A 13373-nucleotide genomic window follows, 5' to 3' on the forward strand; every position below is an offset into this window, starting at 1 on the left:
CCAGGATGCACTTGGGTCCGTCGTCCTCTATACCCCGCCCCCGGCCACAGCACCTCAGTAAGCTGGTGCCCGGCCGGAGTCGGTCACCGCGCAGGGGGGCTGCAGGAGCAGCCCCCAGAAGCTTTTTTTATTTTTATTTAAAAAAAAAAAAAGAGCCTGTTAGATTTTTATTTTAAAACAGAGGCTCTAGTGTGGCAGCGACGGGCTGTCTATGCAGACGCCCACGCTGCCGCTCTCCTTCCCCGCTGGCGCCGCGACGCCAGTACTGCACTGGGGATCGCGGCGGGAGGCCAGAGTCCGTACTAGCCGGACTCTGGGTCCCTCCCTGGACTGCTGCCGGAGTCGCCGGGGACAAGGTAAGCCGCGAGTCGCCGATTAGCGGCGGCTCGCGGGTTTTGCCTGCAGATGCAGTCCTTTGCCCCCGGTCCTAGGGGACAGACCGGGGGCCGCTAGCGGTGGCGGCGGGCTCCCCCTCTGAGGAGGAATAACCCGTGGGACCACTAGACCACCAGGGATATATGGCAAGCGGGATGCCGGCAAGCCCTGGGGTTAATATGCTAGCCAGGGGAGGAAGCCTTCCCTGTCAGCGGCTCCTCCCCTCAGCTCAGCGCGCCTTTCAGCACGGAGTCTGGCGTCGCTGAGCTGCAGCTACTCGGCCACTCCTCCTCTGAGGTCTCCAGCAGCCATTTTCTCACAGTGGCAGCGCAGATCTTCAGGGAGCACGCGGACCGGTCCCCCTGTGTACCTCTCCCCCGATTAAGGACAGCGTACACAGCACTATAGCCCTCCCAGACACTGAATCTGGGCAGGTTGATTGTAGTGTAAAGGTGCAGTGAGTATATCTTCCTGCATGGTATGTGACTTTTGCTAGTGCTGCCTGTCTGTGCTTATTTTCTACTTACTGTCAGCTTATACCTATCCCTTTACTTCTCCTACAAGCCCTACAGGTGTGTGGGGGAGGGGCGTTTCTACTGACCTCACTTATATAGATCACGTATTTGTGAGGTCCGTCACATACAGTTGTGTGCTACTCAGTGCCATATTGTGGGCTGTTGTTCAGCACACCGGTGAGTGCGTTTTACTTCTACCCTGGTGCCAGATATATAATATATTCTGTCATGTCAGACGAGGAGGTTGAGCGCTCAGTGGCTCCGGTGTTGGCCTCCTGCGGACGCTGTTCTGCAGGAGTAGATAGGGAGGATTTGTCACAGGATGGCCTGTGTAGTCGATGCCAGGTGGCTCCTGGCCCATCCAGACCTTCTCTGGCGCAGGAACCACCGTGGGCGATGTTTTCTCAAGTGCTGGTGTCTATTGCGGACCGTCTGTCGGTCCCGACTGCTCTCCCTACTAGGTCGTTGTCCCAGCCGACCATCCCCCATTCCCCGGGTGTCCCGCAGTTATTGCGGAGCTCTCCTGGGTCTCAGTCGGTGGGTCCCTATGCGGGGTTGCCTATGTATATACAGGCTTCCCCTGTGCCGCAGCAGCCTGTGGTACCTTTTCAGGCCCCTATGGTGACTCCTCCACCCTGGGTGGATGTGCTCTCCAACTCCGTGCAAAATTTGGCGGCCGCTTCCTCGGCTTTTCAGTCAATGTTGCAGACTGACATGCCTTCTAGGATTTCAAAACGCCCACTCATGACACGGGCTGCTCAGGTATCGGACTCAGAGGGTTCCTCAGATGATGGGGAGGTCCCTGATGACACTGACTCGGACGCCTCGGTCCAGGAAATGGATACCAAGTCGTCCATTAATGTGCGAGCACTAGTTAGGGCGGTGCGAGCTATTCTTCTTATAGAGGATGAGGCACCGGTTCCTAAGTCGAAGTTTCCTAGTTTCAAAAAAACTAAGGTGGCTTCTGCGGTGTTTCCCCTGTCGGATCAGTTGACTGATCATATGGAGGTAGCTTGGCAGGCGCCCAGTAAGAGATTCCTTCCTCAGAAGCGGTTGGCTTCTAATTACCCCTTCCCTGAGGCACATTGTAAAAAATGGGAAACTCCACCGGCGGTGGATTCCCATGTCACCCGTTTAACTCGGGGCGCCACCTTACCATTACCGTCGATATCCTCGCTGAAGGATCCCACGGACAGGAAAGTTGAGACTTGCTTAAAGTCTATTTACTCCCTCTCCGGGGCGGTGGCCCGACCGTCCATGGCCATCTCCTGGGTGGCCAAGGCCATTGAGGGGTGGGCCAATGCATTGGAAGATACCTTCCCAGACGACGCTCCGGATGTCCAGCGGGCGTTGTTGGGACAAATGAGGGACGCTGCTTCTTACATTGGTGAAGCTTCTTTAGATGCTAGTCTGCTGACCCCGAGGGTATCGGCTGCAGCGGTGTCTGCCCGCCGATCCTTATGGTTGCGGTCCTGGAGAGCGGACTCTGATTCAAAGAAAGGTCTGGAGGCCTTGCCTTTCAATGGGGAATTACTATTTGGTCCGGACTTGGACAAAATAGTGGACACCCTGGCTAAATCCAAGTCGGCCTTCCTCCCTTCGGCGGCACTGCCTGCTAAGTTTCGGAGTTCGGCATTTCGTTCCTTTCGGGTTCAGGGTAAGGCGAAAGGCGAAAGGTCAGTCCTTCCCGAGACAGTCTGCGAGTAAGGCGGCCTCTAAACCCAAGAAGCAAGCCTGGAGTGCTCGGCGCCCTTCTTCCAAGCAGGAAGATAAACCTGCGGCCTGATGGGACGGGCCTCCCTCTGGGGGACCTCAGAGTGGGAGGCCGACTTCTTCTATTTGCCCAGTGCTGGCACAATACCACCTCGGATGCCTGGGTTCGAGAAGTGGTCTCCCAGGGGTACGCCCTGTCTTTTCGGCACAGACCACCCCACCAGTTTTTCTGCACAAGTCCTTCTCAGGACAAGACCAAGGCGTTACAGGTTCAGGAGGCTATAGAGTCCTTGCTGAAAGCAGGGGTCATTGTTCCCGTTCCTCTATCACAACGAGGGACGGGGTATTATTCGTCTCTGTTTCTGGTGCAGAAACCCAATGGTTCTCATCGCCCTATCCTCAACTTGAAGTCTCTGAACAAATTCCTCAGGGTTCCCAAGTTCAGGATGGAAACGTTACGTTCCATTATTCTGGCGATGGAACCGGGGGATTACATGGTGTCCCTGGACATCCAGGACGCCTACCTCCATGTTCCGATAGCATCTTCACACCAGCGGTATCTGAGGTTCGCTATCCTTCAACACCACTATCAGTTCCGGGCGCTACCCTTTTTGGTCTCTCCACGGCACCGAGGGTGTTCACGAAGATTATGGCGGTCATGGCCGCACATCTTCGGAACCAGAATGTACGGCTGCTGCCGTACCTGGACGACCTCCTGTTGCTGGCGAGCTCTCCGGAGGTACTGCTTCAACATCTCCACCTGACGATCGCTTGCCTGCAAGCACACGGGTGGTTGATAAATTGGAAAAAGTCCTCCCTGATTCCATCACAGCGGATGGTTCATTTGGGAGCCCTGCTGGATTCGCGTCAGCAAAGGATCTTCCTGACTCCGGAGAAGGTCGCCTCCCTACAGCTGCGGATACGCAGTTGCCTGAGCCGTTTCCGCCATGAGAGTTCTGGGGTCCATGGTGTCGACATTCGACATGGTGGAATTTGCCCAGTTCCATTCCTGGCCCCTGCAGGGGCTGATTCTATCAGAATGGAACGGGTTACCTCACCGGATCCGCTCTCAGGTGCTGGTGTTGTCTCCGGACGTTCGGCAATCTTTGGCTTGGTGGCTTCAGACAGCTCATCTGGTCGAGGGGCGCCCATTTTGGATCCCGGACTGGGTCCTGCTCACGACGGATGCCAGTCTCCGAGGTTCGGGGGCAGTGACCGGCTCTTTGTCGCTTCAGGGTCGTTGGTCAGCGGAAGAAGCACTTCTCCCCATCAACATCCTGGAACTGCGGGCAGTATACAGGGCCCTGCAGTCGTCCGGCCCCGCTCTTCACGGAAGGGCGGTACAGGTGCAGTCCGACAACGCCACCACGGTGGCGTATATCAATCACCAAGGCGGAACTCGCAGTCAGGCAGCGATGTCGGAGGTGTCTCGTATCCTGACTTGGGCGGAGGGTCACATTCCAGCGATCTCGGCGGTCTTCATCCCCGGAGTCCTCAATTGGGAGGCGGACTTCCTCAGCCGTCACGACGTGCATCCCGGGGAATGGTCGCTTCACCCAGAGGTGTTTCAGCTACTCGTGGACAGGTGGGACTGCCGGAGCTGGACTTGATGGCCTCCCGTCACAATCACAAGTTGCCCGTTTACGGGTCAAGGACAAGAGACGCAGGCGCAAGTCTGGTGGACGCGCTGTCGGTGAAATGGACGTTTCACCTGGCGTATCTGTTTCCTCCGCTATCCCTGGTTCCTTGGGTTCTGCGGAAATTCAAGCAGAACGGCGGCATGCTCGTGCTGGTAGCTCCGGCGTGGCCCAGACGTCCTTGGTACTCCGATCTCAGGAGCCTCTCCATCGACGCTCCGTACCTTCTTCCTCAGCGTCGGGACCTGTTGTCTCAGGGGCCCTGCCTTTACCCGGATCTGGGTCGGCTGTCTTTGACGGCGTGGCTCTTGAGACAGCCGTCTTGAGGTCTCGGGGCTTCTCCGGTTCGGTTATTGGTACCATGCTCAGGGCACGCAAGCCTGCTTCAGCACGGATTTATTACAGAGTGTGGCACACTTACTTTCAGTGGTGTGAGTCCAGACATTATGATCCTCAGGTGTTCCGAGTTTCTAGGATCTTGGAATTTCTTCAGTCAGGATTGGATCTCGGCTTACGCCTTGCATCTCTGAAGGTTCATGTGTCCGCCTTGTCCGTGTGGTTTCAACGGCGGATTGCAATACTACCAGACGTTCACACCTTTTTCCAGGGTGTTCTCAGGATCCAGCCTCCCTTTGTGGCTCCTTGGGACTTGGCGGTGGTGCTACGGGTCCTGCAGGGTCCTCCGTTTGAGCCTCTTGAGGCGGTGGAGCTCAAGTGGCTGACATTTAAGACGGTTTTTCTCCTGGCAATTGCTTCGGCCAGGAGGGTGTCTGAATTGGGGGCGCTTTCCTGTCGCCCTCCTTTCCTGATTTTTCACCAGGACAGAGCGGTGCTCCGCACTCGTCCTGAGTTTTTGCCCAAAGTGGTCTCGAAGTTCCATATTAATCAGGAACTTGTTGTGCCAGCTTTTCAGTCCCCTGATCTTTCAGCTGGTGAGACTTCCTTAGATGTGGTCCGGGCGCTTAGAATTTATGTAGACCGGACGGCTTCGGTTAGGAAGTCTGATTCCTTGTTTATCCTCTTTGGTTTTCACAAGAGGGGTTGGTTTGCCAACAAACAAACGTTAGCCCGTTGGCTTCGTTCCGTTATTTGTGAGGCTTATGCACAGGAGGGATTACCTGTGCCAGCCTCTGTTAAGGCTCATTCCACTCGTTCTGTGGGTCCCTCTTGGGCTGCTAGACGTGGCGCTTCTGCTGTTCAGCTGTGTAAGGCGGCCACTTGGTCTTCAATTCAAACGTTTTTGAGGTTCTATGCGTTTGACACCTTCGCCTCTCAGGATGCATCCTTTGGGCGCCGGGTACTCCTTTCAGCACAAGAGCGTCCCCGCCCTTAGTTGTACTGCTTTGGGACATCCCCAAGGTCAACCCTGTGGACCCCCTATGGACCCTGAAGTAGAAAACAAGAGATATGGTACGAACTTACCTTTGTTATCTCTGTTTCTACGAAGTCCATAGGGTCCACAGGGCGCCCGCCCTGACGCACCTGGCTTCAAATGGGCTGTGTGGCTGGTCACCGGTTTTCCGTCTCCCATTTCTGTGAGTATGGTTTCTTGTGTGTTCCAGTCTTCCTTCTCTCTGTTTAGTCTCCTCCTCCGGCCTTGGCTGCTTACCAACTGAGGTGCTGTGGCCGGGGGCGGGGTATAGAGGAGGACGGACCCAAGTGCATCCTGGGAGCTAAAAGCTTAACTGTGAGGTGCCCATGGATCCTGTTCCAGCTATAACCCCAAGGTCAACCCTGTGGACCCTATGGACTTCGTAGAAACAGAGATAACAAAGGTAAGTTCTTACCATATCTCTTGTTTTCTTCAACCGAGCAGGCCTGGACTGCCAGCCGATCCTGCTTCTGAACCTACGGATATATCGTCAGCATGACGAGACAGGCCTACCACTGGGAGATGGCGATTTTCTCAGTTCGCCCGGTACTAGTGTCTAGTTGCCGCGGCTACGTGGGTAGGAGGGTACGCCCTCTCTTTGCTCAGGCGGCCTATTTCCATGTGATGGTACGCAGGCCCTTATTCGGACCCGAACAGGGCCTTACGAATCCAGAAAGCTATACAGTTGTTGGGGTAAGCTGAGCTAATTGGGCCATCCCCACTTTCTCAGCGAGGGACTGGTTGTTCTGCTTTCTTTCTGGTGAGGTGGCTGAATTGTCCTCTTTGGCCTATTCTCTGTCTCAATTCCCTGAACCAGTTCCTAAAGCTACCTTGGCTCAGGAGGCAATCCCTATGCTCCATCATACTATGTTTGGAACCTGGGGACTTTATGGTATCACTGGATATACAGGACGCGTGCCTACGGGTACTTACAGAGACCTTGCCTCAGCATGGACTGAGGTTTGCTGTATCACAGCACTTACGGTTTTCGGGCTCTGCCTGTTGGGACTGTTCTCAGCCCCACAGGGGTTTACCAGCGTTTTGGATTTTCTGACAGTTCTTCTGTTCAGTATATCCCAATGCTCCTGTACCTGGATGGCCTCCTGCTCTTAGCAGGATCACCGGGGTACTTTACAGCCGGGTCAGGTTGACTGTGGCTTCTTCAGGGTGCAGACGTTTAATCAATGGGGAAAAAGTCCTCCCTGCATCCCTCTCTGGGTATTCTTCACCTAGGAGCCCTGCTGGATTCTCAGAATCTGAGAATTCTTCTGGCGTAAGACGGCATCTCCACTCTTCCATTAGGAGTACATGGATGTCTGCGCAGTCGACATATGTCTTTGCACTCTGGGATGCATGGTCCACTATTCAGTGTCTGCCTTTGGAAGGGTGGAATGGGCTTAGTTCCATTCCAGGCCTTTCCATAATTGGCTTATCTCCAGATGGAACAAGTTTTTTTCTGTCTGATCACTGTTCAAATGATGCTGCTCTCCCCGGAGGCAAGTCTGTCCCTTTTCAGGTGACTATGACCATCTCGTCCAGGGTATTCTTTGCTAAGGACAGTGTCTGGTTCGCATCCATTTCAGTGCAATTGGATGTCTGTCGATTCCACCCTGTCAATTAACTTGTTGGAACTTTAGCCTGTCTTGGGCCTTCACTCTGGCATAGCCCTTGTTTCCCGGTGAACCTGAAAAAGTTCAGTCCGACAGGGTCAGAACAGTGGCTTCCTTTTTAGCAATACTGTTCGTTGGGTGGCAATGTCAGGTATGTCATACATTTGGACATTGTCTGGGGGTCTCCTCCCGACCATCTCGACAGTGTTCATTTCAGGTGCTCTCCATTGGGAAGCGGGAGTCCTCAGCCGTTACGACGTGCATCCCGGGGACTAGTCTCTTCCCCAAGAGAGGTTTCATCTCCTGGTGAGCAGGGGGGGGGGGGGCCCTCCTGAGGTGACACTCATGGCCTTCTGACTCTATCACACTATGGTGTTACAGTCCAACTCTGGGGATTCTGAAGCAACCTTCAGTGACTCTTTGTCGGTGAAGGGGTTCTTCCAATTTGCGTACCTGTGTTCTCCAGTCTCCATTCTTCCTCGAGGGAAGTGTTTCAATCGAGACAGAGATGCTTTCCTGCTGGTGGCTCCTGATTGCCCCAGATGTCAGGGGTACTTGGTTTTTCGGAGTCTCTCCATCGATACTCCATTCCTGATGCTTCACTACCCAGACCTGTTGTCTCAGGGTCCTGGGGTTTGCCTTGGACCTGGGTCGTTTGTCTTTGACTACGTCCCTACAGTGGTCTTACGGCTTCCATGGCTTTGTCATCGTTGGAATGATTGGAGCACATGGATCAGCTTTTGCTGGGACCTACCACAAACTGTGGCAGCCATAATTCTTATGGTATTATACCTATCGATACGATCCTCTGGTGTCCAGGATTTCCAGATATTCTGGCATTCCTTCCGGCTGGCTTGGGTTTCACCCTCGGCCTGGCCTTCCTGACAGTGCAGATCTCTACACTGTCAGTATGATTAGGTTATGGAATTGCTCCGCTCTGATATCCAGTTCATCCTTTGGAGTGTTTTCTGGATTATGCCTCCATTTGTCCTCCCTAGGGACTCCTTGGGAGTTAGTAGTGGTTCTTCGTTAACTCCGGGGAAAGTTAATGGAACCGCTGGTTGTGATAGCCATTACATGGTCTATTGCTTTGGCTTTCTCTCTTTCTCTCAGGGAGTTTATATCAACCAGGTGAGTGTCGGAATTGGGAGCGTTCTCATGTGGCTCCCTCTTCTGGAGGGCATCTTGTCAGGGTGTGAGTTGCTCTCACCCTGTGTTTCTTCTTAATGATTTTCAGGTTCCATATTATTCTGGAACTTATGGTGCGGCCATTCAGTCCCCAGTCCTCTCGGCTGGTGTGGCCTCATTGACTGTGGTCCGGCCTCTGTGGATTTATGTGATCCATTCAAGTTCCTGACGGAAATCGGACTCCTTATTGGTGGTCTGAGATTTCTGGTTTTAACAGGAAAGGATGGCCGGCCTATGGCCATACGTTGGCTGGACGGCCTCGTATGTCTTCTTCAGGGGCCTACCCATGGGTAGGCCTTTCTGTTGTTGCTGCTTGTTTTTTCTCGGGCCATGTAACCCTCGTGGGTGGCTCGCTGTGGCGCCTTGGCTGTTTTGCCTTGCTAGGTGGCCACGTGGTCTTCTGTCAACACCTTTTTAAGGTTCTAGGCATTGTTTTCCTTTGCCTCTCAGGATGCTTCCTTTTTGGCGGCGGATTCTCCTCTCAGCACAGGAGCGTCCCCTCCCTTGGTTGAACTGCTTTGGGACATCCCCGAGGTCAACCCTGTGGACCGCCTATGGACCCTGAAGTAGAAAACAAGAGATATGGTAAGAACTTACCTTTGTTATCTCTGTTTCTACGAAGTCCATAGGGTCCACAGGGCGCCCGCCCTGACGCACCTGGCTTCAAATGGGCTGTGTGACTGGTCACCGGTTTTCCGTCTCCCATTTCTGAGAGTATGGTTATCGAGTGTTCCAGTTTTCTCTTTTTTTTTTTTTTCTCCTCCTTCGGCCTTTGGTTACTTACAAACTGAGGTGCCTCTGGCTGGGGGTGGGGTTATAGGGAGAGTGGACCCAAGTGCATCCTGGGAGCTAAAAGCTTTAACTGCGTGGTGCCCGGATTTGGTTCCCAACCTATACCCCAAGGTCGACCCTGTGGACTTCGTAGAAACAGAGATAACAAAGGTAAGTTCTTACCATATCTCTTGTTTTCCGCACCGGCGAAAAGACACTAAAATTGTATACGAGGATAAGTGAAATCGGCGAAAATGTTTAGCGGAAAACGGCTTTTCGCTCCAAATTGAATACGGCACTAAGTCTTGGGTGGAGATAGTGAACTGAGAGGGTACCAGCCAATTTGCTCCTAACTGCCATGTCACAGGCTGTGTTTGAAAAATGACAATTAGGAGCTGGTTGGCTGGTGCTTTATCTCCATCCAAGGCTTAGTAAATAGACCACTGAGCCAACTACCACCACAGCAGAGTCTGAGCTATGGAAGGCTAACCATTTCCTCCCAGGATGCTGACTGACGCTTTACCCTATCTCCTGGCACAATTGAGGGTGCACTCTCCTCGCTGCCTTCAGTGCTAGCCTAGTACTGCTGTGTGTTTGTGAATAAGGGGAACATCCCTAGTTGGGAATGGGGGTAGTGGAGCCCTGAAGCCGGAGGTTTCTCTGCTCACTCCGATTCTCAGGCATTGTCTGGGTCTCCTGCAGCCGCTAAAATAGTATAATGGGAAAATAATTAATCCCGTCGTATGGACACTCACAGAAATTGATTGTCCAGCAGGGTGAGGGTATGGAACAGGCAGAAGTTACCACTCTGTATTTAATGTCCCGTATTAGAGTCTACATCCCCCGGGATCCAGTGTCCCACAAGCGGATGATGAAATGGTTTAGGCCTTTCTAATAATTCCTGAGCACATGTCCTGTTATGTATGTGTGTTTTATTCCTCCCATTCCTAACCACTGTCCTTGTGCTGATCATAGCCATACATGATGAGAAACACTGTGCTCACTGTGATGGGGGAGATGGTAATCCGTGTGCTTAGTGGTGATCATCTGGACGAGTCGGAAAAAAGAACGCGGGAGCACTTTCTGGACACGCTGCAGGAACACATACACGACATCCATACCTTTGTGCGGTCCTGCGTCCTGCAGGTTTACAATCGCATTGTGCAGGAGAAGGTGAGACTGTTTCCAGATCGTTTTCAAAGCTTTCATCAGTTACCGCTAAAAGCCCTCGGCTTCCTTGGGTTGAGTAGAACATCGGACCCATCCCTCTGTATTATGGCTCCTCATCCATAGCCCTGCTTCCCGTCTTCTGAGCCACTCTTCCCTGTCTTTTCCTCAGGCGCTACCGCTGTCTCGCTTCCAGTCTGTTGTCACTCTGGTGGTCGGCCGTCTGTTTGATAAATCGGTGAAAGTTTGCAAGAATGCCATACAGGTCCTGGCGTCTTTCCTGGCAAACAATCCTTTCACATGTAAGGTGAGTACATGATACATGGTATTGCACCTCTGCCTAATACTATGTCTTGCATGCTATGTGAGGAGAAGCTCTCTTCTGCTCTTGTGTTATGTATTTCCTGCACATGTTTGACAAGCGTTTGAGAAAAAGATTGGTGCATTATGTGACTGCAATACAAAATATATTTTTTTGAAATCCAATAATTTTTATTGTGTTTTTATTTTTTTTAAATGCATAATAAAGTTACATTGTACAAACATTGTAAATAATACAATAAAAAAAAACTACTAAATACAAAAAAAGAAAAAGGGAAATGTGTGTGGTCTCACTTCACAGCATTTAAATAGCAAGTGAATTATATTCCTTCCTTCACATGACTTGCAAACAGCAGACATATAACTTGACATATACATATACAGCAACGCCCCTTCACACAACAACATTCACGTACTATAACGTAAGTCCCTGGAGTTGAACACTGAACAGGTTAGACACAGTCATCCTTGAACAACTATGTGGAGAATCAAGCCATCTTTCCCAGGTAGCATAATATTTCTGCACTGCATTTCTGGCAGTATAAACATACTTTTCATGTGCAGCAACCGCACCAGCCAAGGATAGCCATGTTCCCAGGTTTGTCCCTGAAGACATACTTTGGCAAGCGTACAGAGGTTATTAGTGTATCGCATGACATGTTTATCGATTTGTGTCTGCATCAATCACAGCCAAAATGCATGTTGTAGGAGTAAGAATATCTGGAGGTATACCCGTAGAAATTATAACACTGAGTACCCCCTGCCAAAAGGAATTCACCAGAGGACATGACCATATTAAGTGCCAAAAGTTCCCCTCAGATGAGTTACATTTAGGACATTTTGAATCCGTCCTGCCCCCTATTCTCATTAATCGGACGGGTGTCATATATACTCTGTGTATTATAAAGTGTTGTATCTGCTGGTATCTAACGGACGTGGTAGCAAAACGAGGGCTAGAAAGAGCTGCTCTCCAATCATCCTCCTCCATTACTCCAACATCATTTTCCCATTGCAATTTTAAAGATAATAACTCAGACTTATGATGCCTGCTCAACAAGTTAGAGTAAATCCCAGATATTAAGCGGTCAGAACCAGCAGATTGCAATAAAGTTTTAATGGGAGACTCCTGTAGAGATAAAGGAACTTCAGAGAACTGGGCATTGATGGCATGCCTAAGCTGGAGGTATCTAAAGAAGAAATGGTTGGGGACGTCAAACTCTAGGCGCAGCTGGTGAAAGGACTTCAACGTTTCTGCCTGAAATATCTGCCCAATAGAGACTATACCCCACTGGCCCCAGGCCTCACCGACCTGCAGAGCAGAGAGCTCCCTGAGACAATTGGCATGAGCAAGGGGAGTGTCTGGATCTATGCCCTCCGCTTTATAAGAGGCGTGAAACCAGTCTCCAGATAGTGATGGCCTGCCTAAATAAGGACATATTAACTATATGTATATTATCACTCAGCAATAGTCACAATGGGGATAGGCCTGTCTTATAGTGAGCCAGGACAAGGGAAGGCAAGGAATCACCAGTCTTATTAATCCATTCCCATACATGTGTCAATTGTGCAGCAAAATAATACAATTTAAAAAAGGGTAATGCCAAGCCACCCGAATCATGAGGCCTAGTTAAAGTATCTTAATTTGATCCTGACTCTTTTGTTGGCCCATAGTAGAGGGGATAAAAGGCCTTCAATCTGTTTAAAAAATTTCTGAGGAATGTATACCGGAGAATGACGACAAAGAATGTACAGGATTTTAGGTTGGAGAACCATTTTTAACCAGATTCACTCTTCCCGTTAAAGTTAGTGGCAGTTTACTCCAAATTGGGACACGAGATTTAAGATGAGCAATTTGCGGCAGTAAATTTAGTGACAAATATTGTTGAGGGGTATTAGAGATCCATATACTTAAATGAATTCACCCATTTCAAGGGAAGATTTGTAACTGGAACGTCAGGACAGGACCCCCTGAATGGAAGGATACATGATTTATCCCAGTTAATTAATAAGCCAGAATATTTTCCAAATAAGTCAATAACCTCCAAGGCCTTAGGCATAGAGGTATCTAAGTGCGTGACAAAGAGTAGTATGTCATCCGCATACAGCGCAATTTTATCTTCCCTGGATCCTAGCTGAAACCCATGTATGTCAGCGTGAGTTCTAATCATGCAAGCCAAGGGCTCAATGGCCATAGCGAACAGGATGGGTGACAGGGGACATCCCAGCCGTGTTCCCCTATACAGAGAAAAGGATGTGGAAATAAAACCGTTCACCGACACCCTCGCCACAGGGTCCGAATATAAAAGTTTTATCCACTTAATAAAACCCGGACCAATACCAAAACGTTCCATAGTCTCCCAGAGAAATACCCATTCAATCGAATCGAACGCCTTGACGGCATCCAGTGACACGATAGTAGAGATTTGTGGGTCCTCACGTTTTATCTGTAGGTGTGTAAATAACCGCCGTAAATTTATTGCCGTGGACTTACCGGGCATAAAGCCTGTCTGATCAGGGTGAATCAATTGGGTTATGACCCGATTAATCCTGGAGGTTAATATTTTTGCAAGGATTTTTACATCTGTAGTGAGGAGAGAAATTGGTCTGAATGATTCAGTCCTAGTAAGATCCTTGCCTGATTTAGGTAAGACAACTATCAGTGCCTCAGACATAGAATTTGGCAACATATTACTTACATAAATAT

General features: G+C 50.7%; 1 protein-coding gene across 2 annotated transcripts in view; it reads left to right on the forward strand.

The window, feature by feature from the left end:
- The window catches only part of NCAPD2 (non-SMC condensin I complex subunit D2), a 66151-nt gene that overhangs the window by 9152 nt on the left and 43626 nt on the right, over positions 1–13373 (forward strand). For both annotated transcript variants that reach the window (XM_088480907.1, XM_088480906.1), the window contains exons 10-11: positions 10157–10354; positions 10521–10655. In XM_088480907.1, the coding sequence (XP_088337033.1) occupies positions 10157–10354; positions 10521–10655 (333 nt within the window). The remainder of the gene's footprint in view (positions 1–10156; positions 10355–10520; positions 10656–13373) is intronic.

Source organism: Taudactylus pleione, unplaced genomic scaffold (genome assembly GCF_031769625.1).
Source record: "Taudactylus pleione unplaced genomic scaffold, aTauple2 ptg000258l, whole genome shotgun sequence".
Taxonomy (NCBI): Eukaryota; Metazoa; Chordata; class Amphibia; order Anura; family Myobatrachidae; genus Taudactylus; species Taudactylus pleione.